Here is a 20470-nt window from a genome sequence, read left to right on the forward strand (position 1 = left end):
AAAAGGAATGCAAAATAAAAGTAATCTAAAGCCATGGGGCAGTCAGGATTAGATTTGTTGTTTCTACTAATTAACACTTGCCATATATATTTTACCTTCAAGCACATTGCATTTATTTTTAAATTGTAATTTGCAGGTAAATTTGTACAAGTGCCAAAAATTCCAGCAACAAGTATCAATGTGGAGACAAAGACGGTTGTTATCAATGCAAAGCTATGAGGCTCTCCCAAGAAGTGTGGAAGCATTCTTCTTCAGCAAATTGACAGACTTGTACTGGATAGGACTTCACAGATGTGTACTGGAAAGGGCTTCACAGACTTGTACTGGAAAGGGATCCACAGACTTGTACTGGATAGTGTTCCACAGACATATACTGGAACAGCTCCACAGATTTGTGCTAGATCAGGCTCCATGTCTGTGGGCCTATAATTTGACTGTCTTACTGGAATGTGTATGTGAAGATAGTATCTTTAAACAGCAGCTTTTGGTAAACTATTGCAATACTTATTTGCTATATTGTCATATCCGGAGCTTGCACCTCCATAAAGTAGAAATCATAACAGAGACAATGATTACAAGAATGTTTCCTTTGAACTTAAATCATTTATAGGAAGTATGAGGATTGCAGTCCATTCCACAGATGTGACTTGGTGTTCGTCAGCCATATTAAATGATGTCACTGACTCATCTGTGTTAGATTGAAATTGTCACTGCATGAAATAATGGTTAATAATACCATGTGTATTTCAACATCAAGTAACCTTTATTTTGATGTGTAAAGTTTCAAGGTCTTCATGAAATGTAGACGTAATACCAACGCTGCACATAGATAATTATTAGATAATCCTTGTCATATTTTGTTGCATGGTGACATCAGTGCCCTGGTTGAACATTAGACATTACAATTTATCTCAATATTGAACACCATCTAAATAATAATTTTTGAAGTAATGCACAGAATAACCATTACCAGGAAGCTGTTATTACTATCTGCAATAAGTCAAATCCAGCTGCAAGCTGCATAGACCCAGATTTGCTGTTGCTTAATGTGATGACAGATCTGAATCCATGCAGTTTGTTAGAAACAATCAGTAAAACAAACAACATAGACCCTGATCTGCCTGCACATGTGATGGCAAATCAGGGTTTATGTTTTTGCAATTTGACTCAAATTATTAGCATGTCCATACAGTACGTTGCCACAAGGAATAGTTACTCCCAAAACAGAAGGCACTGTCACAGACTTGAGTGATTACCATGGTCAGTGATCATCTCTACTTAGTGCAATTCAGCCAGCATATAAAAATATTTATGTTGCTTTTGCAGATGTAAAGCATCGTTTGTATTAAATATCTGTATGTACATTTCCATGTTTATGCCTATATTCTTGCTTGTTTTCCATAAGAAATCCTACTTCTCTGTATCAACTATTTTTCACTATTCTGATTGTAGCATTTTTCATTTCTGTGCATATCTTATGTGTGTTGTCATATCATACATTATGTACTAGTTGTTATAGAAAATCTCTCACTTATAGGTCAAGTAAAACTACACTCAACATATACTTTGATCCACCATCACATATTGTACCAGCAGATCAGGGTCTGTGTTGTTTATCTTAATGATTGCTCCTAATAAACTACATGGACCCAAATCTGTCAGTGCATCATGTGATGGCTTGTCTGGGTCTGTGCAACTTGAAGTTGGACTCTACTTACAAGCATCTAGTTGTGTTTATAGATGTGGTTATGTTTTGTAAAGTTGATGGAATAATGCAAGTCATTCACTGTGCTGCACTGATCATAATGTTCTAACTAATCACTGTGATGTATTGATAACAATGTTCTACCTAAATTGTTTTCACTGTGGTGAATTGATTATAATGTTCTATCTAAAATGTGTTCACACAGTGGTGAATTGATCACAGTGTTCTATCTAAAATGTGTTCACTTTGGTGTATTGATAACAATGTTCTATCTAAAATGTTTTCACTGTGGTGGATTGATCATAATGTTCTATCTAAAATGTTTTCACTGTGGTGGATTGATCATAATGTTCTATCTAAAATGTGTTCACACAGTGGTGAATTGATCACAGTGTTCTATCTAACGTGTTCACACAGTGGTGATTTGATCACAATGTTCTATCTAAAATGTGTTCACACAGTGGTGAATTGATCATCATGTTAACCTGAAATGTGTTCACACTGTGTTGGATGGATCATGATGTTCTGTTTAATGATACGAGTTAGTATATAATAAGGCCAAAGTTTATTTTCTAAAGTTTTATATGTAGTTTAAAACAGCATTTTGCCAATTCATGAATTTTTGAATTGAGAAACAAATGAGATTATTAACTTCCTTTTGCAGCTTATCATATTAAGACAAGAGACAGGTTTGATATCTTGCGCAGTGTATGGCTCTTTTTCCATATCTCTAAGCCCCCTCCCAGCAGACTCTTAAACATAGAATAACCTTGATATGCCATCATTAGAGGCAACTAATGGAGGCAGGAATCGTGGCATTAAGTGGCTAGTGCATTTGGACTCAGCATTGAAAGGGTGCAGGTTTGAATTCTACCTTCAGGACAGCCAAGATGGCTATGTCACTTTACTCCAATTTCTGTGGCATTAAATAACCTACTTTTGTAGCTGTGCTGGAAAAATCCAAACCAGTCTGTTTGACAATCACTTCATCAGCATATTAATTCTTCAGAACGTTATGCTTGAGAGAATATATGTCAGTTAGTAATATTAAGTGTTATATTAAGTTTTATAATTTCTCTCAAATTATCATTAATTGTACAGTATTCACTCACACATTTTATTTTACATTAATGATATTTGTATTGTTCAGTTCATAATTACTGTCCACCTTCAATGGAAGTATTAAATTCTATTATTATTTTCTATTTTGTATTATGCATCTTTTGTGCAATTAGATAAATAGAAATCTTTACTAATATTTGTATCATCCATGTCATAAAGACTTGTGTTTAAAAGACTATTTTGTGGAGATCTGTCTTTTTCTCTTGAAACAATGACATTTGCTTTTACTGAAAGAGTGTAAATTTAAGCTGTTAGCCTCTGTATTTTTTATATTACATCATTCATACAATAATTAAAAAATCATTGAACTTGCTTAGTTGTCTTGAAAACTTTATTCTGGAGAAATGTTAGTTTCATCCTTGAAAGCCAGTGAATTTGTTGAAAAATTCCTTGAAGTTTTCCCTAGATATTTTGAATTTATTCGAGATAATACAACAGTGTTAAAACTTAATAAATATATGATTTTTAAAGCAATATTGTTTTTATTTTTTTATTGTCCCAAAATAATGAATCAGTAAGTAAAATGGTATAAAATTGAGTGGATTGAATGTTACCAGATGAAGTATCATCCCATTATTGTTGTGGTGCACTGTTTTTTTTTTTTTCTTCTGCTTGTATATTTATTTTTGTAGTGATTAAACTGTAATGTGTACAAAATTAAGTTACTGCAAGAAAAAATGACATTTTTTGAGGTTGTAGAGAAATCTTTGAAAAAAATTATTTACAATTGACCTTCAGAAGATGTAAGAACCATGTTTTAATCCATTTTTATTTATTAGATTCTCTATAATGTCTTAAGACAAGAGAATTGATTTATGAATATAATGTACATATCTAAACTTAATCTGGCCGTTCATGCATAAAACGTTTGAATTTGACCCCATACTCAGCTCAAAAGTCTGCTCCTGCCAAAACATTTCATAAGGTCTGATTTACCCTCAAGTATCTAATGTTAAGATGAAATATGTTCATCTTGCTATAATGCATTGCTATAATGCATGAATATTTTATGGTGTTCCTGATACAGTTTCCAAATAACAAAGACTAAAAATGTGAATCAAGAACATACTCAAAAATTTAGACATTCTATATAAATGAGCCTGGCTATTAACATCCATTTTATGTTATTGAGCTGGGATATTAATATCCATTCTATGTAATTGAGTCTGGATGTTAACATCTATTCTATGTAACTGAGCCTGGATATTAACATCCATTCTATGTAATTTAGCCTGGATATTAACATCCATTCTATGTAATTTAGCCTGGATATTAACATCCATTCTATGTAATTTAGCCTGGATATTAACATCCATTCAGAATTAGAGTCTTATTATACACTCAGCTTCAAGAAGTTAAAGTTTGAATTTGATCTGATCTTCATGAGAATACATATTCAGTATAAATCATGGCAGAAAATTTGCTTTGAACATTTTGATCATTGTATTTCAAATAATATCAGCTGGAAGGATTAGTCAGTTGGCATCATAACTGGTATATTTATTGCATTTGCTCTTTGTACAAAACTTTTCACCTTTACTGATAACTCGCACATCTCAACTTTGCATGAGTTCAGGTATTGGCTCAACAAATGTGGGTATGTGAGAAAGCTTGCCAATTAGCTTCATGTTGCTCAGTTTTTCTTTTCTGGGTCTTTCTGAGCTCTTCACCAAAATTACTTGTTGCAGTGTATGGATTATCATGTGTTGAAAAGCCCCAAAAAAACATATAAAAAATATCCTAGCCTACTCAGAAGCCCTTTCTGACCAGAGTAGTTAATAGGAATAGGTATGCGTACTCATTTGTAAACTTTCGATGTTAATAACTATACTTTGTATATTTTGTTAGGTTACCTTCAACAGGTTATCTGTGTAATGTAAATATAAAAGTATAGGAAATAGAGTCAAATGAATGTTGCATGGTTGTCATGTTAGCCCTCAGCTGTAGTGGCTAATCAAGGTAACTACTGATGCATGAACTATGCTTGTAATACTGGTTGTCACTCCAAGGTTACTCAAGACCTGTAACTTTTTCCCAGTAGAATTTCATTTCCAGGGGTGGACAATTATATTAGTCTATGAAGCAAAACAATGATTGTTTTTTTTTCTTCTTCTTCTTCTTCATTATAGTACCTCTACATTGATGTGATAGAAAAGTTTTTTTATAAAGTTTTTGTTTTTTGTGCCATGTCATAATATGTATATGTGTATATATATGCTCTGTGGTGTAGAAGCATGTCATTATAGTACTGATAATATAGTGGAGATTAACATGTAAAGATTCAAAATGCAACAAAAAACATTTCTTAGAAATGGGGCCAACATATTGTCCAAATTACTTTAATCTGAATTTATTGTCTGCATGATATATAACATATAATAATGCTACCGGAGTCTACTGGAAGCTCCATAAAGGTGAGGTATGTAATCTTTGATTACACTACGGTTTTAGGTAGAGTTATAATCCACTAGACAACTTGTCCTTTGGTCAGAACTTGTCCTTTGGCCAGTACAGTTACAGCATGAAGAGAGTGTCACTTAGACTCTTATGAAATTTCCCGTTAGTAGTTATTTGATTGTGCATAATATTTCAAATCGTCTGTCTGTGTGGAAATCTCATGTGTAATTATGCGAATAGAGGGGCTATAAGTCCTTATGTAATGTGTCTCCGTAACTGTGCTGGACTTGAATGAAGTTGTATATCTGAAAGTCTTCACGATATACAAACAGCCACAAACAATCATCAGGAATGCTGCAAAAAAGAGACATAAACTGAGGGGGGAAAAAATCTTCTTGAATTCTCTTTAAATTATTTTCCCAAATGAATGTATAATGAGTATATATATATATATATATATATATATATATATATATATATATATACAGACAGACACACACACACACGAGGCACTTGTGATGGGACTACCAATGGGTTTTTGTATGCTCAGTTATAGTTACATCACAAGTATTCCTAGACTTGTATGTATGAAAATAATTTGAAATTAAGCAATTGGGCTTAAATCAGTAATGGATGGAAGAACTCCTGACCATTCCTAATTCCTGTATTATTTACAGGACAAATGCAATTAACATAGCACATGGATGCATTTAATAGAAAAATCACTATTCCTGACCATTCTTGAGTAATTTCTGCTTGATTTACAGGGCAAAGGAAATGTATATCAGATATGAGGTAGGTACATAGAAAAATCACTAGTTCTGACCATTCCTTAGGAATTCCTGCTCACTTTACAGGGCAAAGGAAATGTGTATCAGATAAGAGGGAGGTACATAGAAAAATCACTAGTTCTGACCATTCCTGAGGAATTCCTGCTCAATTTACAGGGCAAAGGAAATGTGTATCAGATAAGAGGGAGGTACATAGAAAAATCACTAGTTCTGACCATTCCTGAGGAACTCCTGCTCAGTTTACAGGGCAAAGGAAATGTGTATCAGATAAGAGGGAGGTACATAGAAAAATCACTAGTTCTGACCATTTCTGAGGAATTCCTGCTCAATTTACAGGGCAAAGGAAATGTGTATCAGATAAGAGGGAGGTACATAGAAAAATCACTGGTTCTGACCATTCCTGAGGAATTCCTGCTCAATTTACAGAGCAAAGGAAATGTGTATCAGATAAGAGGGAGGAACATAGAAAAATCACTAGTTCTGACCTTTCCTGAGGAATTCCTGCTCAATTTACAGGGCAAAGGAAATGTGTATCAGATAAGAGGGAGGTACATAGAAAAATTACTAGTTCTGACCATTCCTGAGGAATTACTGCTCAATTTACAGGGCAAAGGAAATGTGTATCAGATATGAGGGAGGTACATAGAAAAATCAATAGTTCTGACCATTCCTGAGGAATTCCTGTTCAATTTACAGGATAAAGGAAATGTGTATCAGATAAGAGGGAGGTACATAGAAAAATCACTAGTTCTAACCATTCTTGAGGAATTCCTGCTCAATTTACAGGGCAAAGGAAATGTGTATCAGATATGAGGGAGGTATATAGAAAAGTAACTAGTTCTAACCATTCCTGAGGAATTCCTGCTCAGTTTACAGGGTAAAGGAAATGTATATCAGATATGAGGGAGGTACATAGAAAACTCACTAGTTTTGACCATTCCTGAAGAATTCCTGCTCATTTTACAGTGCAATGGAAATGACAAATAGGAGGAGGTTTACAGATAAATCACCAGTGCCTGACAATTCGAAGTATTGCATGAATAATCTACCAGATAAACCCAATGAAATTGCATATCACACATTAGGAAGGGAAACAGATAAATCACTAGGTCTTTTTATTGATACCACTTTAAGATTTTAAAAAAAAATCTAAATTAATGGTGACATTTCCAGTAAATTTTCTGCTTTATATTACTTTGTATATATAGAGCATCAGAACAAATTTTTGAAAAATTTGACCCTGTTGGAGTTGTGATTTCTAAAGAATGAGTTTAAAAGTACTGGCCATGCAGTTACTAAACTTAACTGATCATTTAACCTGCACTAATAACGCCAAATTACAACTCATTCTTAGAATCTTTCAATATTGTTCAAATTTGACAATTATGTATAAACAGTAGCTACGTATGAACAGTAACAATAAAATAATGCGATCATTTTTGTGATTCTGTCCTCACTCCAGGCTAAGTTTTATAAATGATCAAAAGTCTTTCAATTAGAGCACAAGTTCAGTTGATCTGCTCAGAATGCTCATGACTACAGGTCCGGGACTAATTGTAAGAAAAATGTTAGCACAAACTCAAACATAAGTTCAAAACCTCAAAATTAGGTACTGTGTAACTTAGACCAATATCCACATCGTATGAAATTTTGCTTGCAGTAGGATGGTCAAAGATGAGAATATCAAAGCTTCATGTATCTGGATATTTTTTTAAAGATATTGCTGAATGTCAAAAATTGTGTAGCTTTCAATTGAGTTTAATACTTAGAAAATTTCAAGAATGCAGACTTTTACATGAAACAGTTGTACAAACTCTAATTATCTTTGAGATAAATAAGAAGGAATTGCTCAAATTAAGGAAAATTAGAAAGGATATGCCCATTTTAGATAGTGTCCTTTAAGCTGTCAACCAATTCTTAGGAATATTGACAAAGGGAATGATTAATCAGGTTAGTCACTCCGAGAGGGAAATGGACTTTGGAGTGTACAGAAAGAATAAGAACTTTTTCTCTGGGACTAGACAGGTCTCTTGCCTTGTGGAAAGAATGGGATAGTGAATCATGGGCAACTAGTATAGGAGTCCCAATAAAGATTGTGGGGTAGGGAATCAAAAATCCTTAATGGCTTCCATGGTGAAGGTTTTAGGGTTCAGTAGTCACAGAATCTGGCCCTTCCTCCAACTAGGAATGTAATGGACGGGTAGGGAGAGGAGGTTGTTTTGACTCTGGATTTGACCTAATGAAAAAATATGCCAGATTGAGCAAGACATGAGTGATGAGAACCATGAGCAGGTCAGGATTAGAGGTCCAGTAATAAGAGCCTGTTATGGAACAGGTCCTCACCTGAGATGATGCCTATCAATACCCTCATGCCCTCCAGAAAGAGAGGAATGGTAAGAAGCAGGAACAGTATACCCTTTTTCCAGTCATCAAACCACAAGATCACCTGCCAGCACCGCCAACAGCACCTCTCTGGTCTGCAACACAAACACCACACAGTTTAATGACAAAGTTCACATCAAGTTAAAATGAACACAGCTGCTTTTTAGTGGCACTTTTGGGACATATTCTTGGCTATATCATGCAGTCAATATAGGAACTAAGTGCCTCTTTGAATTACACTAGCTGGCCTGGATGCATATTTAACCCACAAGACTTGGAGTCTCCAATGAGCTACTGCAGTCCAAAAGTAAAACATTTTTATCTGATTAGAGTTGTCTGAGGTAAGGATGTTTGCTGAAATTTGAGTACTTTCCTATTGTAGCTTATTTATAAGAAGGGCAAAGTCTTGAAGTCAATGGAAGAAAAGGCTGGACCCATCCATCTGCTGTAAAAATTTGTATCACCTGTATCTATTTTTATCTGTCACTTTCTTTAGCAATTTTAACTATCGTATTTAAGTCTTATTTTGCAAATAAATGACAAGCTGTAAAAATGTAAAACTAATAAACAAAACGGGAAAACAAAACACCATTTACCATTGTTGTAAACGATAAGCATATAAATGTAGGAGTGATCATGGGTAGTCGATGACTTACTATTATATATAAAAACTCTATAATAAATAAATGATTAATTATAAGCATGGTAGGACCATAACATTGTTTCAATTCTATATGAATGGCAAAGTACCATATATACTTGCATATATATCAGATCTAATGCCAAAACAACACTATCCAAGATCTGCCATTATTTAATGTGCCAGCTGATCTGGGTCTATGTTGTTTATTCTAATGATTACACCTAACAATCTGCCAATTTTTGGTACAGTTGCAACATTGTTGTGTCACACATTTCTAGCAAACCTTTGGCACACTTGTAGCACAGTTGCAACAAGGTTCTGTCACACATTTCAGCAAACTTTTGGCACACTTTTGTGGTACAGTTGCAACAAGGTTGTGTCACACATTTCTAGCAAACCTTTGGCACACTTTTGTGGCTTAGTTCAGACACACGGGCAATAATGTCTACAGAAAATGTTTTGCAATAGAACATCTAAATCACACCTATTATAAAAATCTTTTTATCATAGACTGGAAAATATGATTTTGGGAAAATTAATTGACCCTACTGTCAACTTTTCATTACGTTGTTTGCTTACATTCTTATAGCTCTCTTGCACCTTCCAAAAGGGTTTTGGTTTTGTTTGCAAATTAAGCTAGATTAAATTTCAAGAAATAGGTAATTTATTGTTTTCCAGCCGTGATGAAAAGTTAAAGAAAGTAGCCAGATAACATTGCTAAAAAAAATAGTTCAAGAAAGTGGCCAGATAACAGTAGCATGTTCAAGTAGATATACTGTTTAAGTAGTAGGATGATTAGAGACACTTTATTTCTAACAAGAAACTTTTGTATTTTCGAAGGCTTTACACAGGCTATAATGTAATTGAAAAAGTGGCTGAATGTTCAAATCATTCTATGGCAGAAGGCATTTTCCCATCCTAATCATGATGCACCTGATCTTTCAATTATTTTGCAAGTGTCAAAACTCTTTAGTTTACTGGCCAAGATCTAATTTTACAATGAAATAAAATACTCCAGTGAAATTTGGTGATTACAAAAATCAAAATTGGGGCTTAGTTTTGTTTTGTTTTTTTATTGCTAACTCCTTATAGTTTAAATTAAAATTTTTGCAGGAGAATTTGGAAGCTCCAATGCTTTACAAATAATGTTAATAAAACCTATGCAAGTACCTGTAATATGTTTTTTACCTATAATTTCAAGAAAAATGTAAAGAGATTTGCAGACAATTTATAGGACATGAAATTAAAATGCATTAAAACAATTACTGTAAGCTCAACCAGTTCCAAAGAAGCAATGGGTGAATGCTAAACCAAACCAAAATTTCAAGCAAATTTCACTGTGTTAAAAATAACTCTCAGAAGAGCCTTACTTGAGACATTTAAGCTGTTTTTTTTTTTCAACACACAAAGTTTACCAACTCTAAGATTGAATTATAAAGCATGATTGATTTCAATTTAATGTTTTCTATAAGTAGAAAAAAAGATGAGAATATTTAAGCAGTACATATGTTAAAGAGACACATTTTTTAAATTGTCTCCCTTCATAGTATTGAAGATATAAATTAATGTTTCCATTTTTAACTAGTTTAACCTTTATGTCCTAGAAAATATAAAAAATCATGTAAGCATTCATGTTTTGAGGGTGTTTTTTTGTGTTGTATATTAAAAGAATAACATGCTTTTACTGACAACAGTGGGTATAAATGTAGTTATCTGTCAATAAAGAGTTCATCAGGCAAACGTGATTACAGGATTAGCATTAAACATTAAATTCTCTATTATTTATTTATACAAACTTATTAAGGGGAGTAAAGCCTTCAAAAATCACCTTGAATATCCTTTTAGCCGAATTTCCATATTAATTTTCTTACCTGCAACAACGTGATTTGTTAATTATCCAGACCAGTTCTAGTACTGTTATCAGGAGGCTGACAGCTCTGGAAAGATACAATGGATAATGTACATATTTTTGCAAATGTTACTGTGTACATTTTTTTCTTTTCTTCATATACTCATTTGCTGACAAAAACCAAGAAGAATGAGGACTAGATGAAACAATTAAATCAGTTAAAAGAGTTAACTTTTAAGATTACAGGAATTTTTCCTGCTGTTACATTAATATTCATTAGAGACAATGTCTTTTTCATAAGCTTTTGTACCTGAATGTATAAGTAATAAGTATGTATGATAGTTTATTTATATTGGGAGAGAGACTGTACAGACTGAGCATTGGTGAAGTCCATTTTTTCTCTCATCAATTACGGACAACAGTAACATTGATTGCACAGATGATTTAGTTGAGAAACATGACTTTCATCAACGCTTTTTTTACAATGTATGTTGCACACATTTGTACAAAAGATAAGAATTGTAACTGCCAAAAGATGCTTGTAGTTAGATATGAATATTGAATCAGCCAACCAGTTTAAAGCAGGCAGCAATTTCTTCTTTTTCTGCACGAGAATATTGATTGATCATGCTGTCTTATTGAGTGATCTGCAGAGAATGAACCACTTATATTTCTTTTTAAAACAAAAATACCCACAGGTCCCTGGACTGTAGTATTCATTGGTTCTGTCTTAAAGTGATATGCAGAAGCTAGACCAACCATATGTTATGTATGCGTTATCCCACTGTAAAGTGATACAATGTTATTGTAAGACACGTCTCTACAACGTTTCTAGACCACCCATATGTTATGTATGCATTATCCCACCGTAAAGTGATACAATGTTTTTGTGAGACACATCTCTACAACGTTTCTAGACCAATCATATTTTTTGTTTATCTCATTTTGTTGTTCATCTCATCTAAAAATACAATGTTCCTTTGGAGATGATAACATTAAAAAATCAAACTAAACATTACTAGATCAAGGTACGAGTAAATGCAGTGTCATCTGCCATAAATTTGCAAGGTATATAAATGCCTTTAAGTTTCGTTTAGCATACGAGGAATTTCACTGATAGCTGGTATGAATGACTCATTACTGGTACATGTAATTGTGTCTGGGTGTTATTTACTAATTATTTTATGGGGCCCCGAGTGGCCGAGTGGTCTAAAGCGCTCTCTGTTACGGATCACTGCCATCTCACCTCTGTCTGCGGCGGTTCGAGTCCAGGATTCAGCCAATGTGGGTATGTGAGAAAGCTTGCCAGTAGCTTCTCGTGGGTCGGTGGTTCTTTCCGGGGTTTTCCCGGGTTCTTCCTCCACCATTAATACTGGCCACCATGTATAGCCTATCGTGTGCTGAAAAATGGCGTTAAGCCCCAAAACAACAACAACAACAACAACAATTATTTTACTCTTTATTCAGGTCCAAACAATTAGCAACACTGCAAAAGTCTTTTTGATTATTATATAGTTGCAGATATAGTGCAAAGTATTTATTTTATAGAATAAATATTTTAATATTGGGTCTGGTGTGAACCAAGGCTATAAAATTGTTTTAGCTTCTAATGCAGTTGCGGATAATATACTTTTGCATTATGGGCTATGTTTCTATCTACAATTTCTAAATATACTATACAGTGCCAAAAATAAGAAATTATCTTGAGGGAGCATGATGTATACAGCACAATCTGAGCAATAAAAAGAGCTGAACACATTGTATGTTAAATCATTCTACAAATACATGAAACAACAGTTTACAGAGGTAATGATATTATTAACATATTTTATGATGAGTAAAATTGCAACCGAAACCTGTGATGGTCACAGAGGAAGCTGAAAAACATTTTGATTCAACCAACATATTTTAGATCTTTGAGATTTTTTAATATTTGATAGGATCGTGAGAGAATGGAAAGAAATAACAGTTAAAGAAACAATTTGGATTGTCGATAGCTTTAGATCACTGGACAGTCTGATGCATAGCTGGCAAGGGTGGTCAGATAGAAAATAATGGCAAGTATGAAAGGTCATGGTCAAGGTCATTCATATATCTGCATACCAGTTTTATACAAAAAATTAACATTAAGAAATAATCTAAAAAGAAATAAAATGGGCAACTGCTCAACAAATTAGATGAGTCAAAGTACTAGATGACTAGAGTGTACACTACTTGGTGTTTTGAACAGACATTCACAGTATTACCCCTTACCTCCAGAGAAATTAACTATAGATGAAAATGAGTTATCTTTTATGCAAAACATGTGAACTGATTATTTTAAACATGCACATTGAAATAATAAAAAAATTTGCTTGAACAAAAATCAGTTGATGAAATTCTGCATTAAACTGTTTACAAATTTAAAATAAATGATTTAGACGAAAGCTGATAAATAAAACTGTGTTTGACAAATATATGGAAAATCTCGAGGAAATGAACATCAGTATATGTACAGATAAAAAAAATATATATTTATCTGAGAGATTTATCATTTACCAGGAAAACAGTTTATGACCAAGGTTAAGCGTTAGCCAGTCAGAAAAACAAATTCAAATAAACCAAACCAATAAACAGTGGATTTACTATGCTTGAGTTATGTCTGTAGTACGATAATAACTAGAAGTTAAAAAGTAAATATGGTGAAAAAATGAGACTGACTAATAGTGGTTATTTATGCATTTATCTTGATATGAAAATGATTACAATGATGAGATGTATGACGTAAAATTTATGACACTAGTGACTGACCCAAGCATGAAATATTTGGAATCCCACATATAAATAACAAAGTTCCCAGACTTTTCAAAGATGAACTGAACAGTGCTCCTATTCAAATATTGTTATGGATTAAGGTAAACACTTCATTCATCCAGAACTGATAAAGATGAAATGAAAATTTGTAAAGGAATAATTACTAAACAATCGCTTTCTGTTGTAATTCTAGCGGTACAGAAATGTTGGACAGATAATGGTGATATCATCAAAATGTTTTGTTTTCATTCTCTTTCCTATCTGAAGTAAGCATGGTATTTTCACAATTATTAACTCCACAGATTATCATCTTGTCAGGCTTTTTCAAATTCATTTATTGTGCCAAAAGGACACATTGTCTTTGTGACAATTCATGCCTGCGCCATTTTAGTACTACTAATTGATGTTAACTTATTTTGATTTTTTTGTCTCAGCATTAGGCACAAAAAATGTATATTTTTTGAGCATCTACAGCTTTTGTTGATGTTAACAGCAAATATATTGTTGAACCTTAGCTAATTTAACACTGCTACAGTACATTCTGTTATCATGTGTAACATTCAATTTAAACCAGATGCAATGAATATATGTTAAAAAAGTGTTTAAGTTGCTAATTTATTTGTGATTTGTTGTCCATCAAAGAAATACTTCGTGGCGTCAATAACATGTAGGCTAAACTGAAAAAATTGAAATAAATCATTTTTGATAGGTCTTAAAATGTTCTGGATCATGTTCTACATTTTATTTTACACAGTTTCAAAAGACCTATTAAGCTCATTCTCTTCTCTCTCTCTCTCTCTCTCTCTCTCTCTCTCTCTCTCTCTCTCTCTCTTATGTTAATGTTTAATTGTTCAAACCCAGCATGAAACTTCTTGTTCAACTCAGTAAATGTAACAATTGTTTTCAACCAAATCTGAAATAGATAAATCTTAAGTTGTTTCCATTGTACTTATTTTATTTTTATTTCTTCTATCCTTTTTTATCTATGTTAAACCATTAATTTTCTGCAACTCTGGTAGGGTACCAGTGTTATCAATGTTTTGTTGTTCAAGTCAGTCAAGTGTCTTTTAGAATAGCTTATTAGCTTTTAATTTCTTAGCTGGCTGATTCTTCATTGTTAGCGTCAGCATCTTTTACGAATTGTCCGTGCTCGGCATGAGTGTCAACTGCACATTGTTGAAGACTTTACAAAGAGACAAAAAACTTAAAACGTTTTGACCATCACCCTATCAAATAATAGTTCATGTTGCTTGGATTGTGTAAATTTGTTTCACTTATTTCGCACGATTTGCAAGAAGTAGAATTTTGCATCACCTTTCTGAAAATTTATAAATTAAATTTAGCTTTATGCCATTAAGTATGGTGGAAACAAAATTATATTAGCGTTGTCCTTCTAACTTGTTGTGTTTTCATATCCTGTTTATATCAGTGTGTAAGAGAATACAGATAATACTACCATTCCAGGACGTGAGGGTATTTTCATTGGAAGAAAGAGTGTCTTCCAGCTCTGCATATCAATTAGTCCAATAAATCAGTCCTAAACCTATACTGATACTGACTAACGTTTTAGGGACTGATCTCGCCCTTTCTTGAAAAGTGAAATTGCATGCTGACACTTTTGGCTATATGTACAGAGTATTTCCAGATCAAATCTTATGTTTGACAAGTTGTAAATGCAAGTGAAATAACTCAACCCTATCTACTGTAGCCATTTTGAATTTTTTGTTTGGTTTGGACAACAATTTGAGAATACACCTTTTGATAGAGAGTGCGCTCAACAACATGGAATTTCAGATTATTATGGCTCTCTCAAGAACCTGCATGGTGAGGTTTTCAGCATGTTTTGAAGCCAAACTTGATCAGAAAACATCTATAGAACACATTATACTAATGTTATGGAAAAATGGGAACCACCATGTAAAACGGGTGAACCTAAAATAGAGTATATATGGGTTAGGCTGACCAGGATTGGTTTATAATGTAAGTTATGTTTTAGAACAAACATTCTTTTGAGAGCTTATCCTAGTTGTAAATGAAAAAAAATAGAGACAAAGTTTTATTGATGGAATTTCAGTCCTTTAACAGTCTTGAGTTTGGAACACTCATTACTAAAATTAGCACCTGACTCTTTGGTGCAGAATTGAAAGCACATATTTCAAACACATGCAGGTCCAGAAAATGCAGTGGTTCATATCCTTTCCTCAACACAGAAGCTGTCATCCATGATGCATCTATATTTGATAAATATAGGTCTGACCATAAGCACTCAAACATTTTAAGTTATTGAATTTTTAATATCATGGTGTTTGCATACATTTACTGTGGGAATTAAATTAGTACCAGGAGTCCTATAAACAGCCACAGCAATACAGTGACTCCACATATGCAAGTGCAATTAACTTTACTATAAATATAATCATATGGTTCTATTTGTGGATAACAAGCAAAATAAATACATTTTGTAAACCACAGAGTGACTTTCAGTGGGATATTAAACACATATTAAGATGTATCAACTTTCATGAAAGGGGATGGGGAACAGTGTGTAGATTATGTGACTATGTTAGGTGGAGTGTTTTGCACTTTGGTTTATATCTAAGCAATACATATGTAAAATTTATACAATTTACTATTTATAGAGTAGTTATAGTAAGCAATATATTTCCTAGTTGTTTTTTTGAAACATATTGCTTCACATATGATCACTTAGGTCTCTTCCACCATGCTTAATGGTGATGACCTCTCATGACTTTGCATCCCACTAATTTCTTTCAGTGAATGTTTTGAAAGTTCACATTTTGCATTTTAATGGACATGTGTCTACTTTACTTTTAGTTTTAAATTAATTGTTTTCTGGGAGAAATTTTAGGTAATTTTTGTCATTTAAATCTCTCTTTTTTCTGTAATAATACATGTACATATAAATCGTCACCTTGACCTTTTACTCATTAATTACATAATATGACAAGGCTGGCAAAACATATCAGCATTAAATTGAAGAGAGATTAATGGTGATATTAAAAAAGATTATTATTATTAGACAGCTGTATTTTGATATTTTTTTCTGATTTTCTTAAATAAAGCTCAAATATTTAAATGTTGCCTGAAATGCACACTTGGTCTTTAGGTGAACATGAACTTGCAATATAATTTAGTATTCACTAATGTAATCTTTGACAAGCAGAACTATGCAAATTGCTTACTTATGTATTGAACTACTATTCCTAGGGCTGTCAAGAAAATCAAGGGTGAACATAGGACACACGGTACTAATGATATGGAAAAATGGGAGCCAGCCTTGAATGGGTGAACCTAAAATAGAGTATATATGGGTTAGGCTGACCAGGATTAGTTAATAATGTAAGTTATGTTGTAGGAAAAAGAATCTTTTGAGAGCTTATCCTAGTTGTAAGTGAAAAAAATAGAGACATTGTTTTATTGATGGAATTTCAGTCCTTTAACAGTCTTGAGTTTGGAACACTCATTACTAAAATTAGCACCTGACTCTTTGGTGCAGAACTGAAAGCACATGTTTCAAACACATGCAGGTTCAGGAAATGCCATGGCTCATATGCAATCCTCTACACAGAAGCTGACATCCATGATATATCTATACTGATAAATATAGGTTTGATCATGTGCACTCAAAAATTTTAAGTTATTGATTTTTTATGATCATGGTGTTTGCACATATTTACTGTGGGAACTGAATTAGTACTCTGAGTCCTTTATGAATTTGGATCGGAGTACAGGAATAATGCTTTGCATGATTTTTCCCTTTTACAAGAAAGAGCGCAAAAGCTCGGCATTCCAAAACTTGGCCTATTCCAAGTTGTCGTCCAATATTAACACAAAATTATAAATGGCCACAGTAGCAAGGGTTGTGTTATTCCACGTGCATTTACAATTTGCCAAACATGATTTAATCCAGAAATATTCTGGATATATTGCCTAAAAGACCCTTCAGCTGATCATAACTCAAGAGCCGCGAGAACGGTGTGCCGACATAAGTGTCTACACGCAATTTCACATTTTAAAAGAGTGGTTCCTAAAATATTTCTGGACACTGCCCCCTTGGTTATTCTCAGCGCCCCCTACCTTACCCCGTAAATAGTATTAGTCAGCATTAGTGTCCCATCCCCTCGGTTATCCCACCGCCCCCAAGTGGGCGGTAGCACCCACTTTGGGAACCACTGTTTTCAAGAATATACGAAATCAGCCCCTAAAGCGTCAGCTAGTATCAGTACATATTTGGGGCTTATTTATTGGACTTCATAAAAATGTGCAAGATAGTACTAAGTCATACTACTATCCATGGACCTGTGGGTATATTTTTAATTCAAAATCTGAGTATTTCAGAAATTTTATTATCTAGGGAGATACGAGATTTAAAATGGCAAACAATGGCTATCTTAATATTGTTGACTTGCCCAGTACTCTCATATCTATAATACAGATACCAAAATATGTGTTCACCTTTATTTCATCATTACCAAGGAGCTTGCTGCTTAGTTTTTAACGGCGTATTTTACATTTAAATAGTATTATCATGCCAAGGAAACGGGAGGATAATGACTTTCCTAAGACCATGGATATCCTGGGTAGGTATCAAACCTGCAACCCTTACAGTGACAACCCGAGTGTTCAAGGTGCCCAAGGGCAACATTCTTTAACAAATTTTATGTCAGGTGTCAACCTCCTTCCACCTCACCCCCCTCCTTAATATAAGTTTTGTTGAGAATTGCACACATTACATTAGGGTGAGTTGAAATGCTATGAAAATTTAAGCTGTACAAAAAAAGATCCACATGACACCACCACCCACCTCTTCACTTGGCGCCAAGGGGGCATTGTACCCCCTCCAGCCCCACCCCAGTGCTGTCAATGAACCCTTGGATTATGAGCCCGACATTACCAAACGAGCGGTTTTCTGCGGTTCCCACGGATTTAGTACTCAAAAATACAATACTCAGTTACCTGTGCGTTACATTGTGTATTGGGTACATTATCAATAATCTGTGTGTTAATATGGTACACATGAACATTATCAATCAGAGTAGTTAAGTGGGATACTTTAGCGACAATGGGAATTAGCATTAAAAACCACCCTGGGACACTTTGGCAACAATGGGAAATTTAACATTACGAAAACCCCTGGGACACTTTGGCGACAAGGGAAATTAACATGGGGAATATATTTTGGGTCTGTTGAGCGACAAGGGAAATTAACATGGGGAATATATTTTGGGTCTGTTGAGCGACAAGGGAAATTATCATGGGGAATATATTTTGGGTCTGTTGAGCAACAAGGGAAATTAACATGGGGAATATATTTTGTGTCTGTTGAGCGACAAGGGAAAATTGTTGGGTCACTCTAGCGACAAGGGGAATTTAACATGGAACTATAGTGTGAGTCTGTCTAGCAACAAGGGAAATTAACATGGGAATAGAGTGTGGGTCTGTCTAAGGACAATGGGAATTTAACATGGGGAATAGATCGTGGGACTGTCTAGGGACAATGGGAAATTTAACATTACGGAAACCCCTAGGGGATATGGCCTCAAGGGAATTTAACATATGGAAATTGAACATGGTGGGTCTGTATAGTGTCAAGGGGAATTGAACATGGTGGGATTGTCTAGGGACAATGATGGTAGAGGGTCAAACACAACAGAGACAGAGACATACATACACTAGTACAAGCGTGAGATTTATATATAAAGCATTACCAAGACCTGAAATCTTGCTGGGGTGTTCAAAAATTTGCATAATTGTAATGATGCTATAAATAGCTATAATCAAGGAAATGCTCAACGACAAAATGGATGTGACTAAAAGTAACGCTAAAATGACGAAATTGTCCCAGAATTTAAAGGAAAATAAACATATCCCCGAAAATTAAGTAACAATGGTTTAGACTAAAATGGATAAAATTAGTAACTACTTACAATATCAACTTGTGTGACGATCGTGGATAAACACCCATGTATCTATTTATAGCTATAATCAGCTAAAATTCATATGAAATCCCACTATCTATTTATACTACAACTTGTGGGTTATTCTCTTGGAAAACCCCACTATCTTTTTATAGCCTCAGCTTGAGTGACGTTCCTGTTTATGAACTCTAGTACATATGTATAGCTACAACCTGTGGAAATCCCCAAGTCCATATTTATAGTCTTAAAATTTCCAGCGTCAGTGACGTCACTGTACTGAACACTAGGGGATAAATGTCAACAGTGTTGCAAGTGGCTGACCTGAATACGCGCTACTGTAGGTAGGTAGGTTGAATGTATTTGATAGGGATAAATGGAGTTTTATAGGGACAAACAGAGACCAACACACACACACACACACACACACACACGCACACCACAGAGGGAAGAAGAAAAAACAAACCCAAAATATACTATTCACACAGGGAAGAGGAAAAACCCAACAAATATACTATCCAGACGTTCTTACACACACACACACACATACAACAGATCGAAGAATAAACCAAAATTAAAATATAGTATCCATACAAACGTACGCTAACGCGTACAAACTCCAAATATGCTATCCATACAAACGTACGGGAACGCAAACAAACCGCAAATATACTATCCACACAACGTCGCTAACGCATACAAACCCCAAATATACTATCCATACAAACTTACGCGAACGCATACAAACCCCAAATATACTATCCACACAACGTCGCTAACGCATACAAACCCCAAATATACTTTCCACACAAACGTACGCGAACGCATACAAACCCCAAATATACTATCCAC

The 20470-nt window shown here is 34.2% G+C and overlaps 2 protein-coding genes across 4 annotated transcripts in view; one reads left to right on the plus strand and one right to left on the minus strand.

The window, feature by feature from the left end:
• The window catches only part of LOC149805343 (dihydroxyacetone phosphate acyltransferase-like), a 59492-nt gene extending 56195 nt beyond the window's left edge, over nucleotides 1–3297 (plus strand). Inside the window, exon 14 of the mRNA XM_089949376.1 lies at nucleotides 137–3297. Within this exon, the coding sequence (XP_089805502.1) occupies nucleotides 137–219 (83 nt within the window). The 3' untranslated portion in view covers nucleotides 220–3297. The remainder of the gene's footprint in view (nucleotides 1–136) is intronic.
• Nucleotides 3298–5150: 1853 nt separating this feature from the next.
• Nucleotides 5151–20470, minus strand: part of LOC149805345 (uncharacterized) — a 43993-nt gene continuing 28673 nt past the window's right edge. For all 3 annotated transcript variants that reach the window (XM_089949386.1, XM_089949402.1, XM_089949393.1), the window contains exons 4-6: nucleotides 10912–10977; nucleotides 8359–8492; nucleotides 5151–5578 (exon numbers count right to left, since the gene is read on the minus strand). In XM_089949386.1, coding sequence (XP_089805512.1) covers nucleotides 5388–5578; nucleotides 8359–8492; nucleotides 10912–10977 — 391 coding nt within the window. In that variant the 3' untranslated portion in view covers nucleotides 5151–5387. The remainder of the gene's footprint in view (nucleotides 5579–8358; nucleotides 8493–10911; nucleotides 10978–20470) is intronic.

Source organism: Sinohyriopsis cumingii, chromosome 2 (assembly GCF_028554795.1).
Source record: "Sinohyriopsis cumingii isolate HCF-2022 chromosome 2, ASM2855479v2, whole genome shotgun sequence".
NCBI classification, from domain to species: Eukaryota; Metazoa; Mollusca; class Bivalvia; order Unionida; family Unionidae; genus Sinohyriopsis; species Sinohyriopsis cumingii.